This window comes from Lepidochelys kempii, chromosome 3 (genome assembly GCF_965140265.1).
Source record: "Lepidochelys kempii isolate rLepKem1 chromosome 3, rLepKem1.hap2, whole genome shotgun sequence".
Lineage (NCBI taxonomy): Eukaryota > Metazoa > Chordata > Testudines > Cheloniidae > Lepidochelys > Lepidochelys kempii.
Genome location: NC_133258.1, coordinates 121,336,405 through 121,358,847, shown reverse-complemented (window position 1 = coordinate 121,358,847; position 22,443 = coordinate 121,336,405). Strand labels below are relative to the sequence as shown.

At 42.4% G+C, this 22,443-nt stretch overlaps 1 protein-coding gene across 5 annotated transcripts in view; it reads right to left on the bottom strand.

The window, feature by feature from the left end:
* Positions 1-19,350, bottom strand: part of MAP3K4 (mitogen-activated protein kinase kinase kinase 4) — a 144,482-nt gene extending 125,132 nt beyond the window's left edge. For 4 of the 5 annotated variants that reach the window (XM_073337845.1, XM_073337847.1, XM_073337846.1 and 1 more), the window contains exon 1: positions 19,190-19,350. In XM_073337845.1, coding sequence (XP_073193946.1) covers positions 19,190-19,275 — 86 coding nt within the window. In that variant the 5' untranslated portion in view covers positions 19,276-19,350. Of the gene's footprint in view, positions 1-3,639; positions 3,978-19,189 lie in introns of those variants that run through there. The other variant, XM_073337849.1, reaches the window with a different exon arrangement.
* Positions 19,351-22,443: the final 3,093 nt, after the last annotated feature.

Sequence of the window (22,443 nt, the reverse complement as noted above, 5' to 3'; positions counted from 1 at the left end):
ATGCCTTCTGTATCCAGCATTTCTGAGCAGTTTGTATGTGAAAACCTAGGACACTAATATTTTCCACATTAGAAACACATACCTCTGAGGCCAAGAAAAATACAGAGATCATGACAAATCTGTGACACAATTTGCATTAAAGAAGCCAATAACATGCTCAATTAGAGGTAAAATACTATTACCTCTTATCAAGCATATTATCAATCATATTAAAGCCTTATCAAGCATATTAAAACTATTTTCTACCTGCATACAATTGTGAGGAGATATAATGAAGCATGAACATTGTTTCATCATCATCCTTGTTAAATCACCACCAGAGACCACGTGTTACAATGGTCCTCTTGGAAGTTTTTCTTGTCCTACCTAGAGTCTGTAAAAAGGAGTCAGAGAATGAAGGGTGGAAATGAGCAAATTTGTTTGAGAAAGGAAAAAGAAAAAGTGTCATGAGCAGACTAAGGATTGGAGCTCAAGGTAAATCCCTGCGGCAGAAAACATTCCTGGCTTCTTCTTCTTTTTATTTTTTCTTTTCTTTTCAAAGCAAAGGGAGGGGACAGGAGGAACTCTGACAACTGAAATCTCATGTTTTGGAATAAGGGCCTGAGAGAAACGTCCACTACTCATCTTTCCTCATAAGAGCTAGTGAGAACTGGAGCACTGAGAACCATCGTATGTCCCAACTTCAGCACAGAAAGCCCACTACTGACTTGAGTTGAAGGGGAGAAATAGGGCTGCAGGACTGAGTGATGTGATGCTCCAGGTTTCCAGGACTGGAAGATCTTCTAATCACTACTCTGTCCCTGTGAGGAGAAGAGAGGTTGGAACAATAAACCTGTAAAGCCACCTGAAGCAACGTTTGTCCTGGAGCACAGAGAGAGGGCTGCTGAAGCATGGCAGCCATTGAAGCATGGCTCAGAATATCTTGCAGGATGTACATCCACCAATAGCACAAATAATTCTTACAGAATTACGCTAATGCAGTAAAGGATGCAGAAAGTGTCTTCTACTCTTCTGCCATCAATGCAGCAGAATCACAGCAGACAGAGCTATTCTGCACAGTAAACCAAGTAATCAACTAAGACCTTGGACGCTGACCAGACTGCATTATCCATCTCTATTCCCATGACAGAGTTCAGTCTCGTCACACTTACAGAAACTCAAGTAGCCATGAAGAATATTAGAACCTGTGAAACAGATCCATGTGCCTCCTGGGCAGTGAAAGACAGTGAAATACTATGCCCACTAGTAAAGGACATGTCTTCTTCTGTGAAGCACACTTACCAAACTCCTTGAAAGAGACAATAACCTGCCCAACCCTCAAAAAGCCATCACTCAATCAAGGAGACATCTCCAACTACCATCCTGTCTCCAGTCTCCTATTCTGGGAAAAGTAATTGAGAAAGCAGTAATCACCAACCTTCTACAACATGTGACATCAGCCAATTCCTGGATGCCTCAGAGCACAGCAGAGACAGCTCTAGCAGCACTAAAGGACAACCTCCACATGACCATGGATACAGGCAAGATCTCCATATTCACAATAGTGGACCCTCTACTGTATTAAAAACTGAGGATCACAAGATACTGCTAACCCATTTACATGACACAGCAGGAATAGGTGACAGAGCATTACAATGGCTCCAATCAGGCTAATGTAGTGCCAATCTTTAAAAAAGGGAAGAAGGAGAATCCTGGGAACTACAGGCCAGTCAGCCTCACCTCAGTCCCCGGAAAAATCATGGAGCAGGTCCTCAAAGAATCAATCCTGAAGCACTCGCATGAGAGGAAAGTGATCAGGAACAGCCAGCATGGATTCACCAAGGGAAGGTCATGCCTGACTAATCTAATCGCCTTTTATGATGAGATTACTGGTTCTGTGGATGAAGGGAAAGCAGTGGATGTATTGTTTCTTGACTTTAGCAAAGCTTTTGACACGGTCTCCCACAGTATTCTTGTCAGCAAGTTAAGGAAGTATGGGCTGGATGAATGCACTATAAGGTGGGTAGAAAGCTGGCTAGATTGTCGGGCTCAACGGGTAGTGATCAATGGCTCCATGTCTAGTTGGCAGCCGGTATCAAGTGGAGTGCCCCAAGGGTCGGTCCTGGGGCCGGTTTTGTTCAATATCTTCATAAATGATCTGGAGGATGGTGTGGATTGCACTCTCAGCAAATTTGCGGATGATACTAAACTGGGAGGAGTGGTAGATACGCTGGAGGGCAGGGATAGGATACAGAAGGACCTAGACAAATTGGAGGATTGGGCCAAAAGAAATCTGATGAGGTTCAATAAGGATAAGTGCAGGGTCCTGCACTTAGGACGGAAGAACCCAATGCACAGCTACAGACTAGGGACCGAATGGCTAGGCAGCAGTTCTGCGGAAAAGGACCTAGGGGTGACTGTGGACGAGAAGCTGGATATGAGTCAGCAGTGTGCCCTTGTTGCCAAGACGGCCAATGGCATTTTGGGATGTATAAGTAGGGGCATAGCGAGCAGATCGAGGGACGTGATCGTTCCCCTCTATTCAACATTGGTGAGGCCTCATCTGGAGTACTGTGTCCAGTTTTGGGCCCCACACTTCAAGAAGGATGTGGATAAATTGGAGAGAGTCCAGCGAAGGGCAACAAAAATGATTAGGGGACTGGAACACATGAGTTATGAGGAGAGGCTGAGGGAGCTGGGATTGTTTAGCCTGCAGAAGAGAAGAATGAGGGGGGATTTGATAGCTGCTTTCAACTACCTGAAAGGGGATTCCAAAGAGGATGGCTCTAGACTGTTCTCAATGGTAGCAGATGACAGAACGAGGAGTAATGGTCTCAAGTTGCAGTGGGGGAGGTTTAGATTGGATATTAGGAAAAACTTTTTCACTAAGAGGGTGGTGAAACACTGGAACGCGTTACCTAGGGAGGTGGTAGAATCTCCTTCCTTAGAGGTTTTTAAGGTCAGGCTTGACAAAGCCCTGGCTGGGATGATTTAACTGGGAATTGGTCCTGCTTCGAGCAGGGGGTTGGACTAGATGACCTTCTGGGGTCCCTTCCAACCCTGATATTCTATGATTCTATGATTCCTTTCAACAGAACCCAGAGAGTGGTGACTGGTAACTTCCTTGAAGGCCCTCACGGATCCCTACTAACTCTGCTTCTCTTTGACAGCTACATGAGACTAGAATAGCTAAAGAGACATCCTGGACTTAGCTTCCAATACTGAACTGTATATCTAATTCTCCACTCATGCTACCACAGCCACTGTTTTCAAGAGATCAGCTCTTGGATCAACACTACCTGACTCAAATTCAACCTAGGAAAGACTGAAATGATGCTAGTTTGCAGAAGGAAATGCTTTGAAAACTAGTCAGCACATCATCTCCCTCATCCTACTTTGAAGGCATACAACCCCCATTCATCAAATTGGTGCAAAGCTTCAGGATTCTCTTTGACTCCTCATTAAGCTTGGATAATCAGATAGCAGCAGTGTCTAAAAATGCCTTCTTTCATCTCCAGCTCCACCCTTTGCTCCCTCATGAGAGCCTGGCCACAATAATCCATGCACCTATTTCCAGATTGGATGAATGTAATTCACTGTATCTGAAAGTGAACATGAAAACAACGAACAGGTTCAAAATGCAGCTGCCCACTTCCTTACCTGGTTCAGTCTGCCATGAACACATCACGTCTGTGCTCCTGTCCCTCCACTTGCTCTCAGTGCAGTTCCAATTTCAGTTTAAGACCTCAGTCCTAACCTTCAAAGCCTTCAAAGCCTAACCTTTAACAGACCAAGCCCCATCTACTTTAGACACCAAATTTCATAGGAACATAACATAAGAATGGCCATGCTGGGTCAGATTAATTGTCCATCTAGCCCGGTATTCGGTCTTCCAAGAGTGACCAATGCCAGATGCTGCAGAAAGAATGAACATAACAGAGCAATTATTGAGTGATCAATCCAGTATCATTCACTCCCACCATCTGGCAGTCAAAGACTTTGGGAAATCCAGGACATGGGGTCGTATTCCTGACCATCTTGGTTAATAGCCACTGATGGACCTATCCTCCAGGAACTTATCTAATTCTTTTTTGAGCCCAGTTATACTTTTGGCCTTCATAACATCCCCAGCAATGAGTTCCATGGACTGACTGTACATTATGTGAAGAAGTACTTTTGTTTGTTTTGAACCTGCTGCCTATTAATTTCACCCAGTGACCCTTGGTTCTTGCGTTATGTGAAGGGGAAAATAAAACCTTCATATTCACTTTCTCCACACCATTCATGATTGTATAAGCCTCTATCATATCCTCCCATCCCAGTAGTCTCTTTTCGAGGCTGAAGAATCCTAGTCTTTTTAATCTCTCCTCATACGGAAGCTGATCCATACCCCTAATCATTTTTGTTGTCCTTCTCTGCACTTTTTTCAATTCTAATATATCTTTTTTGAGATGGGGGACCAGAACTGCATGTAGTAGTAAAGATGTGGGTGTTCCGGGGATTTATATGATATTTTCTGACTTGTCTATCCTAATGGTTCTTAATATTCTATTAGCTTTTTTTTCTTTTTGTCTGTCGCTGCACATTGAGCAGATTTTTCAGAGAACTATCCACGATGACTCCAAGATCTCTTTCTTGAGTGGTATCACCTAATTTAGACCCCATTATTCGGTATGTATAGTTGGGATTATGCTTTCCAATGTGCATTACTTAGCATTTATCAACACTGAATTTCATCTGCAATTTTGTTGCTCAGTCACCCACTTTTGTGAGATCCCTTTGTAAATTTTCACAGTCTGCCTTGGACTTAAATATCTTAAGTAATTTTTTTTAAAATCTGCAAACTGTGTGTGTCAGGTCACTGTTTGCCCCTTTTTTCAGATCATTGATGAATATGTTGAAAAGCACAGGTCCCAGTACAGATTCTTGGGGGACACTGCTATTCACCTTCTCCACTGGGAAAACTGACCATTTATTTCTATCCTTTGTTTCCCATCTTTTATAAACTTCCAGAGGGGATCAGGTGAAATTCGAGTTTTGTCCATCTTTAGAAAAGGCTGCAGAACTTTCATTTTTAACAAACTCTTTCCACACTTAATGTATGACACTAAACACCCCTTCTACTTGTCCCTTCCCCCTCCTTAAAACAAAAAACAACCTTACAACTTTTTATATCTTATACTCCTTTCCTCAGTAGGATCTGAAACTTCCAAATTTTTCAGGATGCCTTTTTGCCTCCAACAACCTCTTTTACTCTATTATTTATACATAGACCTTTTTTTAGTCCTCTCACTATATTTTTTATTTGGGGCATACATTTAACTTGAGCCTCTATAATAGTATTTTTTAAGTTTCCATGCAGCCCGCAAACATTTCACTCCTGTGACTGTTCCTTTTAATTTTCATTTAACCTTCACTCTTATTTTTGTGTAGTTCCCCCTTTTGAAGTTAAAACTACTATGGTGGGCTTCTTTGGTATTTTCTCCCCCACACGAATGTTCTATTCAATCTATGAATTGCCAAGGAAGATGTACTCTTCTGAGACAATGCAGATCATGAAGTCCAGCTCAAAGCATATGCATGCTGGGGGACAAAACCTTTTCATTTGAGAGTATCTGGCTGTGGAACAAACTTCCAGAGGGGATCAGGTGAAATTGGAGTTTTGTCCATCTTTAGAAAAGGCTGCAGAACTTTCATTTTTAACAAACTCTTTCCACACTTAATGTATGACACTAAACACCCCTTCTACTTGTCCCTTCCCCCTCCTTAAAACAAAAAACAACCTTACAACTTTTTATATCTCAAGAGAAAATCCAGAGATTTAATCCTAAACCACTGAAGGGATGATTTGACCTTGATAGGCAACATAGCGCAGTTAGTCTGATTAATGATTCCAGCTGAACTAACAGTTATCACATAAATAAAGCCCAAAAGTAAAATCATGCTTTATACCATTTAAGCTCTAGTACATTTTGACCAACACCATTGCCGATTCTCACCTCTTCCCTAGCCTTTGGGTTTCTCACCTTATTTTCACACATCACAGCTTAATGGCAACAAATTTCATTGGGAGAGGATAGCTTTGTCCATCTCCCAGTCTAAATTCGGGGGGGGGGGGGGGGGAGGATTAGATTACAGAAATGCTTTATCCTTCAGCACCTTTTCTTAGAGGTTACAGGGTTTTCATCCTCTGGGGACAGATGTCTGAGAGAAATGACTTATGCAACAGTAATCTTAAGTACTCTCAGCTTAGTCACAGATAAAAACAAGAAAAGTGAACTGCACTCATCTCTTGAAAGCAGTATGCTCCCTGACCACTCTGTCCAGACTGTGTGCTGGCCAGCTACCAACTCCTCCACTCTTGCTCTCCCAGAAACTGTTTTTCAAGCCCTGTCTTTGGGTCAGCTTCCATGTCCATACAATCTACTTTAGATCTGTAGCATTGTTCTTTTTCTATAAGAGCTAACTCACATCCACTGGCTGAATACACTCAGTCTCCATCTTGGCTGAACACAGAGATACTTAGATGTGGCCCTTTTTAAAATTTCTTTGATTAATTTCTCTTCCAATAAAATAAATTCACAGAACCTAGATATTATGTCACACACACCAAAAGGCTCCGACTCTACCACTGAGAAAACAGCCTTGAAATTTATCTTTAAAATGAAGTGAAAAGCCATTATGGCTGATCAGCTATTTAAAAAGATTTATATAAGTTAGCAATGGTCTGTAAAAGTTACTGTTGAAATGTAACATAAGCATTGCCACCTTAACTTACTCCTAAGTTTAATGTATTGCAACAGTGTTATCACACAATTTTGTATATTTCCCAGACAGTCCCTGACCCAAAGACATTACCATCCAAATAATTACTCTGTAGGGTTAAGTAGTTACAATGTAGGGCTCTGGGTGGAACTCAAGCAGATCAGAATATTAAAAAGTTAATCAGGAGGCAACTAGAGATTTGGGGAAGAAGTTTGAAAAATATACAAAATCTGGTACTGAATACCATAGCTCCTACCACCCAAGTCATCTACCCAAATATGCCCTACTAGTGGGTGTTCAATAAAAGTTAACAAGCAAGATCACTATCAAAATGAAAGCAATCAGTATTAGAATTAAAAAGCCGGGCCTGATATACAGAATGAGCTATATAAGCCACAAAACTCCTCTGTACATGCCAACTTTTTCTGAAAGGAGAAAAGGAAACGAAGTTGTAAAGATAAGGCCAAGAAGTGAGTCAGGAAAAGAAATTCTCCTTCATCACATTTTCACCTTTTAAACTGTCTTATGGCAGAAATCCAAGCCATATTCACTTTTGTAATTTTGATTCAGTAAACATTTTTCAACTACCACTTCAAAAGAGAAACAGAAGTAATCCCACAGTTTTTGACAAATATTTCTGACAAATATTCTAAAGAGCACACAAAGTTGACTTCAATTTAAACTGAGAGTTTTTAAAGGAAATATGCCATTATTTCTACAGTAAACGTTTGTGAATGGACTCCTAACAGTCACCTGATGAAACAAATATAGAACAATTTTTACTTAAGTATTATCTCTTTTTGAGATGACAGCATTTATCCAGATGGTGATGACTTGGAAGGGAAAGAACTAAAAATTTCCCCAAATAAATCATTTATATACAAGTTTTCAGAATCTAAGCTTTCATTAAAACTAAACTTCACAGCACAAATGTTATAAAAGTATACTAAAACTAAATAAGTGCTAAGAGTATTAAAGTACCCAAAATTGATCAAGATAATCTATAATTTAAAAATAAAAAATAAAATAAAATAAAATAAAATGGGGAAACAGCAAAACTTAATATTCACACACTTAAGCCACAGGCACAAAGTAAACAATCAGGAAAAAATATATTATTTTGGTTCCAATCTTCGATGTTATTTGTAAAAAACAATAAGTGAAAAGTGTTCACGCAGATACAATAATTTACAAAGGAGACACCTAAAGACCATAACTGCATGATGTGAACAAAGGCTCTTCAGTAAAGAAAGTTACATAAAGACTAGAATTTTGCTTAGTAATTTGAGACAATCGTAAAATGCTAATCATCATCTTTGGGTCCTCCTAATGCCTTGTCTATACTGGGCATTTGTCCTGGTTACAGCCCTTGAAGGTCAACCCCCAACGTGGCTGCACCAGTGCAAATAGGCACAGGTGCTCTAAGCCATGATTTGCACCAATGCAGCTAACCCCTGCTTGACACCAAAGTAAAGTGCACCAGTACCAGTCATGATTTACAGTGGCTTTCCTTGTCTGCACTAGGGGCTTGTGGCAGTGCGGCTAGGCTAGCAACCTGCCACCAAGGACTGTAAATCCCCAGCACAGGTAAGGCCTTAAGAGACAGATGTGCCAAATAAGTACTTCTGCTGCATGACCCTGATAAAATTTCTGAGAGTCTAACATTTTCCTCAGAGAGATGAAATACTTTTCTGCAAAATACTGCAGGGGGAAATAGCTATTTTCACTTCTAAATGGGGGCTCAAAGCCAAATAGTTTTCTCTTTAACGGAACTCCATAGATACTGTACCTAGAAAGAGGGAAGATGTCTCTCACCCACTAACGCCCTTTAATAAAAATAAAAAGCCATCCCAAACAGAGATATGCTGAGGCTATAGTATAGTTCCTTTCTCCAGGATATCTCAAATAGAGTTCTCTAATTGTAGTCAGATCCTTTCCTGTTAAACTCTTCACAGTCCTACTAATTAATCAAAATCATCTTGGGAAACTGCGGAATAACTACATTTACCTAAAAAATTATCCATGATGTGACTAGCTATATCATTGCACTATTGATACTCTGACACCTTATCCCAACTTTTCATAACATCCTGAGAAGAAAACCCCAAAGCACACTATTATAACTATTTATAATGGAAAAATGTATGGCCAGAGAGTGATGAGGCAAAAACGATAAGTGTAAGTGAAGTGTGTTCAAGTACATTGTGGCTGAAAGTAAAATCTGATCAACATCAAGAAAACAGAGGGTCAAAAGAGAGAATGAATTAAGGAAAATGCAAATAAAGTTTCAATACAATATGTCTGGTTTTTGTCACAAGCAGAATTCACAACTGTTGCAGACTATTTAAATGATCTACAGAAAAGGACTTTTATTCTGCACGTGGTACCAGCTAGAAATAAGTACAAATAAATAAATAAATAAATAAATAAATAGAGCTCTAACATCTTTGGCAGCCCTTCATGTTCTCACCTCAGAAAAAATAATAATCAGAACTCCCAGTTCTTTGTAACTAGTAAAACTGGAAATAGAAAAATATTAACAAATTTTTTCACCTTAGATTATATTGTTTTCAACTCCAGCTTGAGCTTTGTCACTTTTGTAGCATAATATGTAAAGGTGAGTATGTTTAGAACTATGAGTTTTATTCCTTCACAAAAAGCTCATTTGAATAAAACTGTTACTGTTCAAAGGTAACCTACAAACGGAAAAAGAAACGGAGCTGTACCTTTTTTGGGGGGTGCGGGGCATTTCTTTGTGACCTATAAAGAAGGCCTGAAACTTTTGTAGATTTTGGCTGGCTAGTTTGCAAGCTACAAATCCTCCTCCAACAAACTATGAGAGTATCAGCTGGTGAGACACAAATGGATCACCAGCTGGGACTGCAGCAGAAGGAGCAGACCTGGTAGCTGTGCTCCACTCAGTCCTTCAACTACCACCTCTCCTGCTTCCCTCCATGCCCAGGATGACAGTTATTGAAATTGACAATGCATCAATTGTGTCATTGTGTTGCATCCTTTGGTTAGTAAGTATGGTGAATTTTCAAGCCCTGATATATTCTAGCCCAAACTCTCAAAATTCTACTTGCTCATTCACATGAGCCCACTACTTTCTTTTTTGTTAAATGACATACAGCCAAGATATTAGCTTTTTCATCATGACAGCAAGAGTGACCAAGCACGTTTCAGTCTAGATTTGCAAATTGTTATAATGATTTTACAATGCTGCACTAATGTATTCTTTTGCAGAATCAGAAAGTATCCTATAACCACACAAAAACTTTTAAAGGATTTAAATATCTCTTTAATCGATGTCCCCCACAAAAGACAACCACCATTTACTCTGCCTATATAATTCTATTCTATACACTAAGGGTTTTTATATCACTGCCATCACCATATCTAAGCACCTTCCAGCAGTGCATTAAGCAACATGACTAACATCTGTCATGTGTCTGTTCTCATCTCTTGGGGGGGGGGGGAGTGCATGCAGTAGTGTGTTTCGTTTTTAATTTTAAAAAACCCTCTACACACGTATGTTGCTATATTTTTATGTTATAGAAAGCAAGGTCAAAGAAATCTGTCTTGCTCTTTGAGTGCAAGGTGGTGAGGTTTGTGATCATGCTTGGTTCCCGAGAGTTCATTCCAGTTTTGGGTTGGGCTCCGAGAAAGCTCCGTCTCCTGCACAGACAAGATTCTAGTAGAAAGTCCCATTGTGCCAGAGGAATGACTTTACTGATCACAGTCTTCACCCCAGAGTTTTAGTCTATCTTTTAGATACCCTAGGCCCAGGCCATTAAGTACAGTACCTTAGGAGGGAAATAAAGGACTGGCATTGAACATGATTAAATATTCTATAGAAAGCCAGTGTAGGGCGCAGAAGAGGTGTTCACAGAAGCCAGCATTACTGAGGCGATATCCTGCAACAGTCTATATTATCTGGCGTTTTCTTAGCACTGAGGGCTTCATGCCTAAGTATACTGCATTGCTGTAGTCCAGTAGAGAGGTGACGAAGGCATGAATAACTGAGGTGAGGTCACAGTTCACTAGGATAGGATGAGTCTCCTAGGTAATGGGAGATGACAGAAGACATTTCTCATGGATAATGGTAAGGGAGAGCTTAGCATCAGTGAGAAACTCAAGAACATTCCTACACTAAAGAAAGAATTGACCAACTGCAGGTGTGCACTTTCAACCAAAGGAGACTGCACCAGGACTGTAAACTCCTCAAAATGCTATCCTCTGCCCAATCAGCATAACCTCTGTCTTGGTCAGTTTCAACCAGCTGTCCATCAATGAGCTGATTTCATCAAAGCACTAGGCCATCCTGGTAGTAGTGGTGTGGTCATATGCCGCAGAAATGCATTTCACCTGCATATTGCCAGCACTGGAATGACCAGTTCAACTAGTGGCTGCATGCAGATGTTGAATAGAACTGGAGACGGAATTGATCCTTGTGAGACTCCACAAGTGAGGGTTCTAGTAGTGAAGGTGTGGTTTCCCATCACTATTTGTTGGGTTCAGAAGGATGAGAATGGATGTCTACCCCTTACCCCTTGACAGTAGGAGATCATCCATCAGTGCCACTAAAGCGGTTTCAGTTCCATGTCGGCCTGAATCCAGACTGATGCTTATAACCTAGACTCAGCACAATTAGATGAGCTTGAAGTTGGCCTTTGGCTAATGGGAATGGGAAGTTTGACACTGGGCAGTAGCTGGCTATTCTAGATGCATCCAGGGTGGGTTTCTTAATGTGTGGCACCAGTTGTTCATGTCTCTCTTTCAAAAGCCAGGAAAGGCCTGGGTCAAATTCACAGGTCTTGAGTCAAGGCTCCTTTACTGTATCCAGAATTTCTGGCTGAGTGAATGTACTGGACTCTGGGAATGCAAACAGACTACTGGTTGGTGGGAGCAGACAAGGCGGATCAAGGTAGTTTGGGAAGCATCCTCAAATGTGCACAATCTCTTCAGCTAAGTACAATGACCATTCTTTGCAGAGTTTAGTACTCTGTCCTGTACCCTGTGCAAGCTGTAGACATTCAGACGCAATGATGCAGTTTACTATCCTGGACAGCTCTTGGGGCAGGATTTGGCAGATTCAATGGAAGCTGAAAGGAAGGTGCTATTGGCCTGTAATACAGCCACAGCATTGACTTGGAAGAATTCATTTGGTTTCATCCTGCCTGTATTAATCTTCATTTTCCACCATTGGTGTTTGAGTTTCCACCTCTTTCTCTTCATCTAGAAAACCAAGGAGATCTGTGTTGATGGTTAAGAAGGGGCCATCTGGGGGCCAAGATGTCAACGGTTGAAATTAGTATACAATGATAATGACTGGCCAGTTCCTCAACTCATCCTGTGGGTGGGGTACTGCTGTCCTTTAGGAGGCTTTGAAATTTGCTATAGTCCATGAGTCTTCATGATTGAATCAGGGTCACGGCTCTTTCTTGTTGCTTGCAAGCTGGAAGAGCTCTGATCACTAACTTAAAAAGGTAACTTAAAAAGGATGGTCTGTCCAAGGCAGTGTCTGGATCATGATGTCCTTGCTATTGACATCTAGGCCAAAGATCAGGGCCAGGGTCTGACCAGTTATGTAGGATGCATCAGAGCTGACCCATGAAACTTCTTGGGAGGCAAGTGAGGATATGTGTTTTGGGACTTTTGCATCTGTGGCCTTGTCAACATGCATGTTGAAATCTCCATGGACAATACTACCATCAACAAGGTATCAGTGAGCTCCATTATGAACTCTTTAGCCTGTGACGACCTGTAAATGAGTATAAAATCTGCTAGCATTGACTCTGGTTTCTATTGTCAGATGAGAAATTCAAATGAATGTCTCTTAACTGAGGCACCTCTTTTGGAAATAATAAAAAAAAAATGAACACAGTGCCCCAGACCTTCTTGGCCTGTCCAAGTCTGTGATGTACCAAGTATCCTGGAGGGACAAAGGGGGTTAGCAAAGGACTCACATCATCATCTAGCCAGGTCTCTGGGATGCAGGTTATATTGGATGCATCATTGCTGATTAAATTGATTGTTGCTGGTTCGCAGCAAATCTTGCATTGTTCAGCATCAATTTTTATTTCCATTGATTTCTTCTATCTGCTTCAGGCTCGTGCATAGGTAGTTGTCCTCTGCAGTGTATAGATATTAGCTATCCAGAATCTGAATTCTTATGCCTGTTTTGTTTCCTTGGACAATTCCTTTCGATTTGGACTATGATAGGCTAAGGAGTGGATTGTGCAAGGAGATAATTGTTATCAAATGGGTACTCATTTAAGCCAGAACCTTTAAAGTAATTCTTGCAGATTTAGACCTGGTCTACTTGTACCCTACATAATGCCGCATGTAGCTACACACTGCAGTAAAAGGTAGGCTGCATCCACACTAGTCACTGTGGTGCTACATGTAACAGCAAAAGACTCCAGCGAGGGCAGGCAACAGAAAAAGGCTCTGGCAGTGGGAAGGGAGTGGGACACTACAGTGCTGTTTTTAGCACTGTAGACATGGGAGACCCTGTTTAAGCTTATAGAGAGCCATGTAGGGTGCATGGTCTAAGGTTCAGGCACCTAGGACACTCTACACGCCTAAGCAGTGCCCCATTGTCTACACTGCTGTTAATACTCATGCTAGCTGGGCATGCAGTGTCCGTACACTATATGCCACCATAAGTGTAGATGTACCTTTAGAGGAAGAATGTAAAAGTTCAACCCAAAGAGCAGAAAAAATAAAATTGACAAAACACGGGTCAGTTTCACAGCTGCTACTAAGAACCCAGTAGGTACAGTAAAACAGACACAGATTAAGACACTTTCATTTTGTTGTTGCCTGGGAAAGCTATGAGAAACAGAGAAGTCAAGCGCTGAAGTAATTCTCCAGAGAAGAGTCCCCACCCCACACCCTTCAAAAAAAGAGGCAGCTAGGAAAGGGGTAAAGTAGCAGAAACTGTCTAATTCCCCTGGAACAGTCAGAAGGCTAAGGTAATGGGAGATCCACCTACTCCTGCACAAGTCAGAAGAATCTACTATCACTATTAAAAAGACACAAAGCTTCTCTCTTCCAGCAGCCAGTAAGAGTGTAAGTAGTGTAAAAGTAGATTCACATTAATCCCTACTAATAAGATTGAAATGTCAGGCCCCAAGTAAGGAGTATGGGCAGCACCCTGGTAAGAATCCCAGTACTCTTGCCTTTCCCAGCAGCTGGAACTGGAGAGAGTCTGGGCTTCTCATCAGGCATCGCCCTGACACTTCACTGAGCCAGTCACCCATATCTTCCACATTGGCCTCTGGATAAAAGATGCCAGGTAAAGCTTTCAATCCCCATGTAGAGAATATAATACAGATGCTAGTTTTTCTTTATTCTAAACTACATGATGGGTTTCCTCAATCCTTTCCTGAAAAGTATTTTAATTCAGAACTTATGTATCAAGCCAGGCAAGCAACAAATAATTTTAAAGCAATTAACATGTTTTATGGACAAATGCTGAAAACCTGTTGCTCTGCAGATCTATGTAGCAATGAAAGTGTTTTGTGTGTGTAAAACAAGTTAAGTCACAGAGATGGAGAAAGAAGCTGAGCTAGCTGTATCTTCTAATATCTTCTAGAAGCCAATATATTAAATATTCAAGTAAGAGGGTTTTTAAAAATAAAAATGCACTTTTAAAAAGAAGAAAGTAAGTTAGTATAAAAATATTTCACAGGATATGTCTGGATGGAACTTTTTTAAATTTTCAGGTTTCAAGGGAGCAAAGTGTGAAGACTAATTAATATTACTCATTAGATTAAAAATTACCAGTATACCCCTAATCTTTTCCTTCTATAGTCAGTGGATCTGTTTTTCACAACAGCATGGCTTGCATTCCACAAGGGCCAACATCACCAGCTTACATAACAATAAAACCAACCCTGACACAGAAAGCACTAATTAACAACCATGAAAACAACTGAAGCAGCCACACTCTGCAAACTAATCCTTGTTGCTATGAATGCCAAAGACATCTCACCTAGCACTCCATATGTGTGTGGTTTGGGGCAGGGGAGGGGGGGGGGGGGCGTGGGTGTGGACAGTCACTCACTGATCCCAGTCTCGAACATGTAAACAAGAGACTATGGTATATAAAAGTGGAGTATTTTTTGTCTCTTTAAATACATGAAAAACAATAGATGAAGCTCTTTCAGATTAATTTTCCACTTGAAAATATAATCGGGAATAGAAAATTAGTTTTATATTCTTTTCACTATCAGTCCTACAAATGACAGGTTTCAGAGTAACAGCCGTGTTAGTCTGTATTCGCAAAAAGAAAAGGAGTACTTGTGGCACCTTAGAGACTAACTTGGTTAGTCCTACAAATGTAATTTATCAGCATGAGAAACATACTGAATTCAATTCATGAAACAATACTGGACTTCCCAAAACACTAGATTCCCCAATAGATTAAGCACACAATTCATCATTGCCCTATGGCCAATAAATTTGGCAGCTCAATCGCTGGGAAGTTTCCCAGCCTCCACATGGTACATAGCTGGCACAACAGCTTCAGATGCCTCATTGGCAGCCCTATTCCTTGCTTCTCCACCCAATCCCAAGTCCTGGCACCAGAGCTGTGACAGGAGAAAAAAGGGCTACAGAAACAAAGTGAAAGTTAGGGAATCTCTAAGGCTGTTCTCCCCTTTGCCAAGGACTAAATTGGCACGCAAATCAACAAAGTACAGGTGAACTAAGGACACCTTTTCCTCTATCTTGGATTTTGTGTCAGGCAGTTTTTGGACACACCTGGTAATTGGGGCCTAACAGTTTAACACCTGCAGCCAAAGCTTCTAAACTCTCAAAAAGTGCTAAGCAATTGAACACTTTGAACAAGTATTCTCATTCATATAAGTATGCACATCTTTTACCTTTAAAAGTTTAATACAACCATATTTCATTTGTCTTTAAAAAAAAAAAAATCAAACAAGCCACCACATATGAACTCCTGCCCAAACCCCACTAGCAGCATGATTTCACTTGATGCTCTTAAGTGCTCCAGTCTGCCCAGCATTCACTTTTTCTCTTGCTCAAAAACTCTTTATTCTGAGGGGGAGGAGGGGAGGGAGAGGTATTTTTTAGGAAGAAGGAGAAGGGTTGGGAGAAAATATTGTTTTTGGAGAAGGATTCTCAATCAAATATTTTGGAGTATCTTGTAGTAAATACTGATTTTATGTAATTCAAACAAAATGTGACTTTGCACTGTGTGCTTATCTTGATCCAATAAATATATTGCTACAATTATGCTCTGACAAGCTATAGAATCCTTGATTTATTTCAGTAGTTTGCTAGACCAAGACAATGTTTCAGAAATGACAAAACGGGTCAACTTATATTTTATAAATGCAAGTGTATTGTTTATGCAAAATGCACAGAGCCTCACTTCATTGTTTATTCCAAAAGAGAGTACAGTATAAGCACAACAGTGAAATGTGCCTCAACACAAACCTGAAGGACCGGTAATAACGGTAAGAGAGCATCTTTGTGCTCTTATAACTCGACTGGAAGTTCTCAGTTTGTGTCATATGTCATCAAGTGGCCTTCAAATATTCTAGCGAAAACCCTACATTTTAAACACAAAATTTGACAATTAAGTGAAGGGAGCACTGATTTAAAATATCTTGTTTTCAAAACCAAAGGCTCCAATCAGATCCATATGGGCAGACTCTGGAGTCTGTGCAGAGTCTAACCAACTTCAACAGGGTTCTTCAACTTCAACCTCTGCCCACGTAAATCTGATTGTGAGATTGAGGTCTAAATGTACCAGCAATGTTTAAATCCACTGTAATTCTGCTACAAAAACTTTAGCGTACTCTGTTCATTTTTTAAAAAAATAAGCATAAGTTTCCTATAGAACTATGGAAATCATTTTACTCTAAAGGTAAGTCAGTATCTACAGTTCGTATGGAGGTGAATTACAGTGGAGAACAGGCAATTTCACTATACAAACTAAGAATACCCAATTGTTTTGAGACACCTCCTACCCACTCTGAAAAAATTAATGTAAGTATTTAATTTTCATTTGTTGGAAAGCATTGCCACCACACTATCTACACCAGAGGTGGGCAAACTACGGGGAGGGGTGGATCTGGCCCGCGGGACCCTCCTGCCTGGCCCCTGAGCTCCTGGTCTGGGAAGCTAGCCCCTGGCCGGTCCCTCCCCTGCTGTTCCCCCTCCCCTGCAGCCTCAGCTCACTGTGCCGCCGGCGCAATGCTCTGATTGGCAGGGCTGTGAGCTCTTGCTGGGCAGCGAAGCTGCAGAGCCTGGTGCTCTGGGCACTGCAGCTGTAGTGCCGCCAGCCACCGGTGCTCCAGGCAGCGCAGGAAGGCGGCAGGGGGGGTTGGATAGAGGGCAGCAGAGTTCAGGGTGGTGGTCAAGGGACGGGGGTGTGGATAGGAGTCAGGGTGGTCAGAGGGCGGGGAACAGGAGGGTTGAATGGGGCCAGGGATTCCGGTGGGGGGGGGGAACAGTCAAGGAGGGGTGGATGGGGCAGGGGTCCTGGGGGGGGGCATCAGGGGGCGAGAAGCAGGGGGGGTTGGCTAGCGGGCAGGGGCCAGGCCATGCCTGGCTGTTTGAGGCATAGCCTCTCCTAATCAGCTCTCCATACAATTTCAGAAACGCCATGTGGCCCTCAGGCCAAAAAGTTTGCCCACCCCTGATCTACACCCACATCCAGCTCACATAAACTGGATTTTAATAAGCAGGATCCACCAGAGGTCAGAAGTGGCCCTAAGCAGGAAATGCACGGGCATGCTCTATTCGTGTGGGAAAGTAATCTACTGTACATGAAGACACTAAATTTGACTCTTAGTTTGGGGTCTTGATTATACCAGTTTTGTTTTTAAGTCTTTTTCTGCTTAATCTGAACTGCTACTATTAGAAGACCTCTGAAAAGAAACTGGGGAACTTCTGAATTCATTTGTCCTATTTGCATTTACAAAGCATAATACTCCTGTTAATGTCAATGTGAATTAGTATGAGACAAAATTATTAACATATTAACAATCACAGGCTTTTATGACAACATTTTTAAAAATTATTTTACTTAAAAGATATTAAAGCACTGACCTCCCCGGGCTCAAACTAGTTGCCATCCAACTTCACAGCCTTAGTCCAAACTATATCTAAAAGTAAATAACCATGTCCCTCTCAACACATTACAGTAATAAAAGAGTCACTAGCGACATCCAAGAAGGATCTCATTAATGTGACTGCACTTAGTTCTTCCTTACAGTGCACCTGACTCTTCCCCTTATGTTACTAATTGTACACACTTGAAGGGTTTTAAAAGAATGTTTCCTGCATGCCTCCTGGTGAGAAGTAATGTATCAACAGGATGTTATTTTAAAGAGAGAAATAATTGCTAGGGAATTAATAACTTGAAGTTATGCAACAGTTCTGCAGCTAGTTGGAATCATTAAAACATTACGTTATTTGCATACTCATCTCTCAGAGGGGCTGAGATGGAGACTTGCAAGAAGCCAGTTTGAGTTCAGCATGTTCAGCAGGCAGAGGTAGTAATAAGAAGCTTGAGACTGTAGATAATGTTTTAAAATGTTTTCTTCTATCAGTTATCTATTGCAACATTGCCAAAAGCAATAATTTAAGGAAGAGGTGCTTTCTCTGAGACACTGCTGTTTTCTCTAAGAGCCACAGAGATCTAACTACCTATTTTTATCCAGAACAGCTACAAAATCCCCAAACCTTCTTGCATGCCTATATTTCGGTCGGCACGGATAGGTCACCCTGTGCCTCCTTCACTGAAAAACAATAAGTGATTTGAATGGGTTTTCTTCTCCTTTTCGATCTCAGGGAATGTGCCACCTCCATAAAACATTGCCAGTTTGTAAAGCTTTTCGGGGGGAGATGGGAACGGGGACGCCTGTTTCTTTTGTGAATGCTTCAGAACCCTCATCCTCGCCTGCTGCTCCGGTGCGTGTTGAACGATCACAGATCTACCCACAAAGCGCTGCTTTTCCCCACAGCCGCCGCCAGAGATTTGCTGTCTAACGAGTTTCTCCTCCGGGGCCGTTTGCGGAACGGCTGAAGCAGCCGCAGCTGCGGCTTTTCCACCCAAGGAGGAAAAAATCCCCAGTGCAGCCGCGCGCGAGCTGAGTGCGGGACGCGGGGGGCTGGGAAGCGCCCCGCCACGGGCGGGGGGAGGTGGGCAGCCCCCAAATCCACGCCCCAGCGATGCGCGGCAAGCGGCTCCCAGCTCCCGCAGGGGAGAGGAGGCTGCCCCGCCTGTGCTGATCACGAAGGCGCCAGCACCAGGGGGCAGTGGGTCGGGGGGGCAGGTAGCTGCTCCGGTCCCCGAGGAGGGAATCAGGGGCGGCCGGGAAGGCTGGCTCACTATGTGGCAACCGGCGGGCCGGGCCCCTGTCTGTGTGTGGCTCGTTATTTGGCAGCGGCGGTCACTGACCTCCCCGGGCTCAGCCCCGGCGGCGGCGGCGGCGGCGGCTCCTCCATGGCGGCGGCAGCAGGGAGCAGCTCGGCGACGTCTCTCATGCATGCACCGAGGTCGGCATGGCAGCAGCGGGCCCCTGTCTGCAGCCCGGCGCGGAGCGGCGTTGGGGGGGGGGGGGGGGGGGTGGGAAGGAGCGGAGGGGAGGTGTCTCTACCCGGCTGCGGGGATCCGGCCGCGAAGAGCCGCCCGCGCGGCCGCCATCTTGCAAACAGTCCCAGGGGGCAGAAGCCGGGAGCAGCGCTACGGCGCGCGCCGAGGGACAAGGGCAACCACAGGCGCTCGCGCCTCCCCGAGCGAAAGAAGCGGGAGGGGGTGGGGCGGTGTTAGAGCTGTCACTAGCCTTTCCCAAAGGGCCGCCTGCATCCCAATAAGGCTGGGGGGACCGAACGGGGGGGGGGGGGGAGTTAATATGATGATGTCATTGATAAATACGTTGTTTGTTAGTTTCAGTGACCCACATTTTCTCCTAATCGCCCTCGCCGCCCTCCCCCCGCCCCGGTTCCCGCAAGGGGGTTGAGGCGCGCAGGCTGCAGCTTTTGGGGTCAGGAGATGGGGGACACGCTCAGCTCTGCTATGGGCAAAGGACGTTTCTAGCTCTCCCCGTTACAGAGAAAAGCCCGAAACCTCAACCCTGAGGTTGAAAAGCCGGAAGTCAAATAAAACGAACCCACCCTTCATTACTTTGCAAAAATCTCATGATTTTTTTTAAGAAGGGGGGGGGGGGTCTGACTGATTTTTAACACCTAGGGATGGTGATACTGAATTAATACCAAGGACGTGGTACCAGCATCCTTTCATCTAAGGAAGACAATGGATGCTGGGAACATTAATTAAGCTCTCTCCCCATGCCCTGGGAGGCAGGGATAGGAATCACTCAAGGAGTTGTCCAGGAACAAACACATGAAGTGACCCTGAAAACTGACTATTCTAGTGGCCTTGGAGGAGACGGGGGGCTTGCTTTTTTAAACAGCTTTTGGCTGTCAGATAAATTTACAGTAGGCTGGCTAGGCACATACGCACCTCAAGGAGCACTTCTCACCAGACTTGGCAGATGTTATCAGTCCCTCCCCACTTCTGTAGAAAACCCTGGTCTGTAGAGTGTCGTCAAATGGATAGGATGGCAGAGGAGAAGGGGGAGGTGCATAGTTTGACAGGGGTGAAGCAATCACCTAATTCTCTCTCCTCAATTGACAGAGTTTCTTGTGCACCGTCTGTCAACAAAACTATCCTCTGCAGGCTCAACCCCTGCAATAGGTGTTCTGGTTTTTCATTTTGGAAATCTGGTCACTTTAAAGCCCACTGCAGAATTTTCCACCAATTTCGAACAAAAAGTGAAGTAGAACCACATTATCCATTTGCAACTATAGATGGAATATAGGAAGGAAAAATGCAATTTCCTGAACTGGAACTTGGCTAGAATACATAGGTTAACACCCTTAACATGTAGAGAACCATGAGATGGTTCATCACTTTGGGTGGTCAAGCCTTCCACGTTTAATGATCATGAAAGCAGAGCAGCGCCCCCTAGCACTAGTACTGATTTAGAAAGAGTGTATCACCATCTCCACTTCCTATACCCAGGAATAATATCTATATGGCATATATTATATTTCTTTGTAGGATGAAATACAAAAAATAAGGGATTAGAATGAGAGCCACTGTTTTATGCCAAGATCCTCCATGAAATTAACCGTATACTAGATGTGCAAATCTATTTAAGATCCTACAAATATTGCACCAGACTCTACAACAGATTCTTAATTGATGTAAAATTATTGACATGTTCCTGTGAGTCAAAGAGAAATATCTCAGTACGTTTAAAATACTTGACCTGTTAATCACAGTTAAGCAGTATGTACTATTTATGTTAGTAAGAATCTTTCTGTGTTGTATTAAAATTAATTTTGAACATTAATAATCCAGCAGATATTGCTAATATAAATTTATCAGCTTTGTTAAATAGCCAATGCCAAATGTCTGGAGCCAGATCAATGGATTTATGCAGACTTGCATTTATCATTATGATAGTTCACCATCAAGAGAGAATATTAATGTGCACATTGTATACTTTCCAAAGTAAAATGATACAGTTAACAAAAGCAGTACTGAAGTGAATGAGTGTGAATGAGTTCTCTGGCTCAAATATGTAAATCTGGAAACAAAAAACAGTTTCAAAAGCCAGGTAAGTCTGTAAGTCTGTCATGTAACAACTAAAATTTATGTCATTAACAAAACCCAAAGCACTGAAAAGCAAAGAAATTGACATTATAAATCTTACCCTATTTACCCAATAAATAAGTACCTTATTTTTATCCAGTATATAGAAATACATGTACTCTAAATGGAAGTATGGGTCTCTCCCACATTGCTTGCTTCACAAGCTGTACTATTTTTCAATATGTACATTTGGTTGCTGCAGATAGAAAGAACTAGATGTTGTGTGACAAAAATTGTAGCTATACATAAACTGTTGGAATTTTTGTGTATTGTATTGTGGTATCATTGTCTGATACCATCTCCTTGGGTATTTTTTGTCAGGCAAAGATGTGGTTATGCTTAGCAGTCACTGTGGAAGATTTTGAGTTCCATAGCACTATAATAGTCTACTAGAATCACACTGATTTTATTATCTAGTGTAAAAATTTCTGATGCCACCTTTTGCCATGGAGATAATGTCATGTTGTGACTATGCTTGTGGGAGGCCTGCAGAGGATATACTACTGCCTCAGCTGAGTGGTCAAGCAAAGTGGGATATCACACTCAACTTGAGAGATTACATTTCTCTGTTTGTCTGAGAGGGACATAGAGGGCACACGAAGCCCCTGGCACAGAGGAGAAGGGAGAAATGGGGATGCACACAGAGTCCCTTGCATGAGGGAGGAGGTGGGGATTCCAGAGAGTTGCTTAAATAGAGGGGGATAGGAAGGTGGCCTAAAGGGAACTTAGGATGGGGGGAGGGGAGAGAATGCAGGGAGCCCCTGGTGTGTGCCTGGTGGCCTCCACAAGAAACAAGGTGTGTGACCTTCTATTGGATATTCTCTTTTAGCTCAAGCAGTAAGGGCATGGAGTTCCTGAGTTTTTTCACATATGGATGGCCATTAAGTATATCTACACTCAGCCATGATATGTGGCATAGTTGGTGACCTAAAGATCTATGTAGCAGTGAAATCTATACATAGGTTAGGCCTCACGTTTGATTTTTCTTTGCT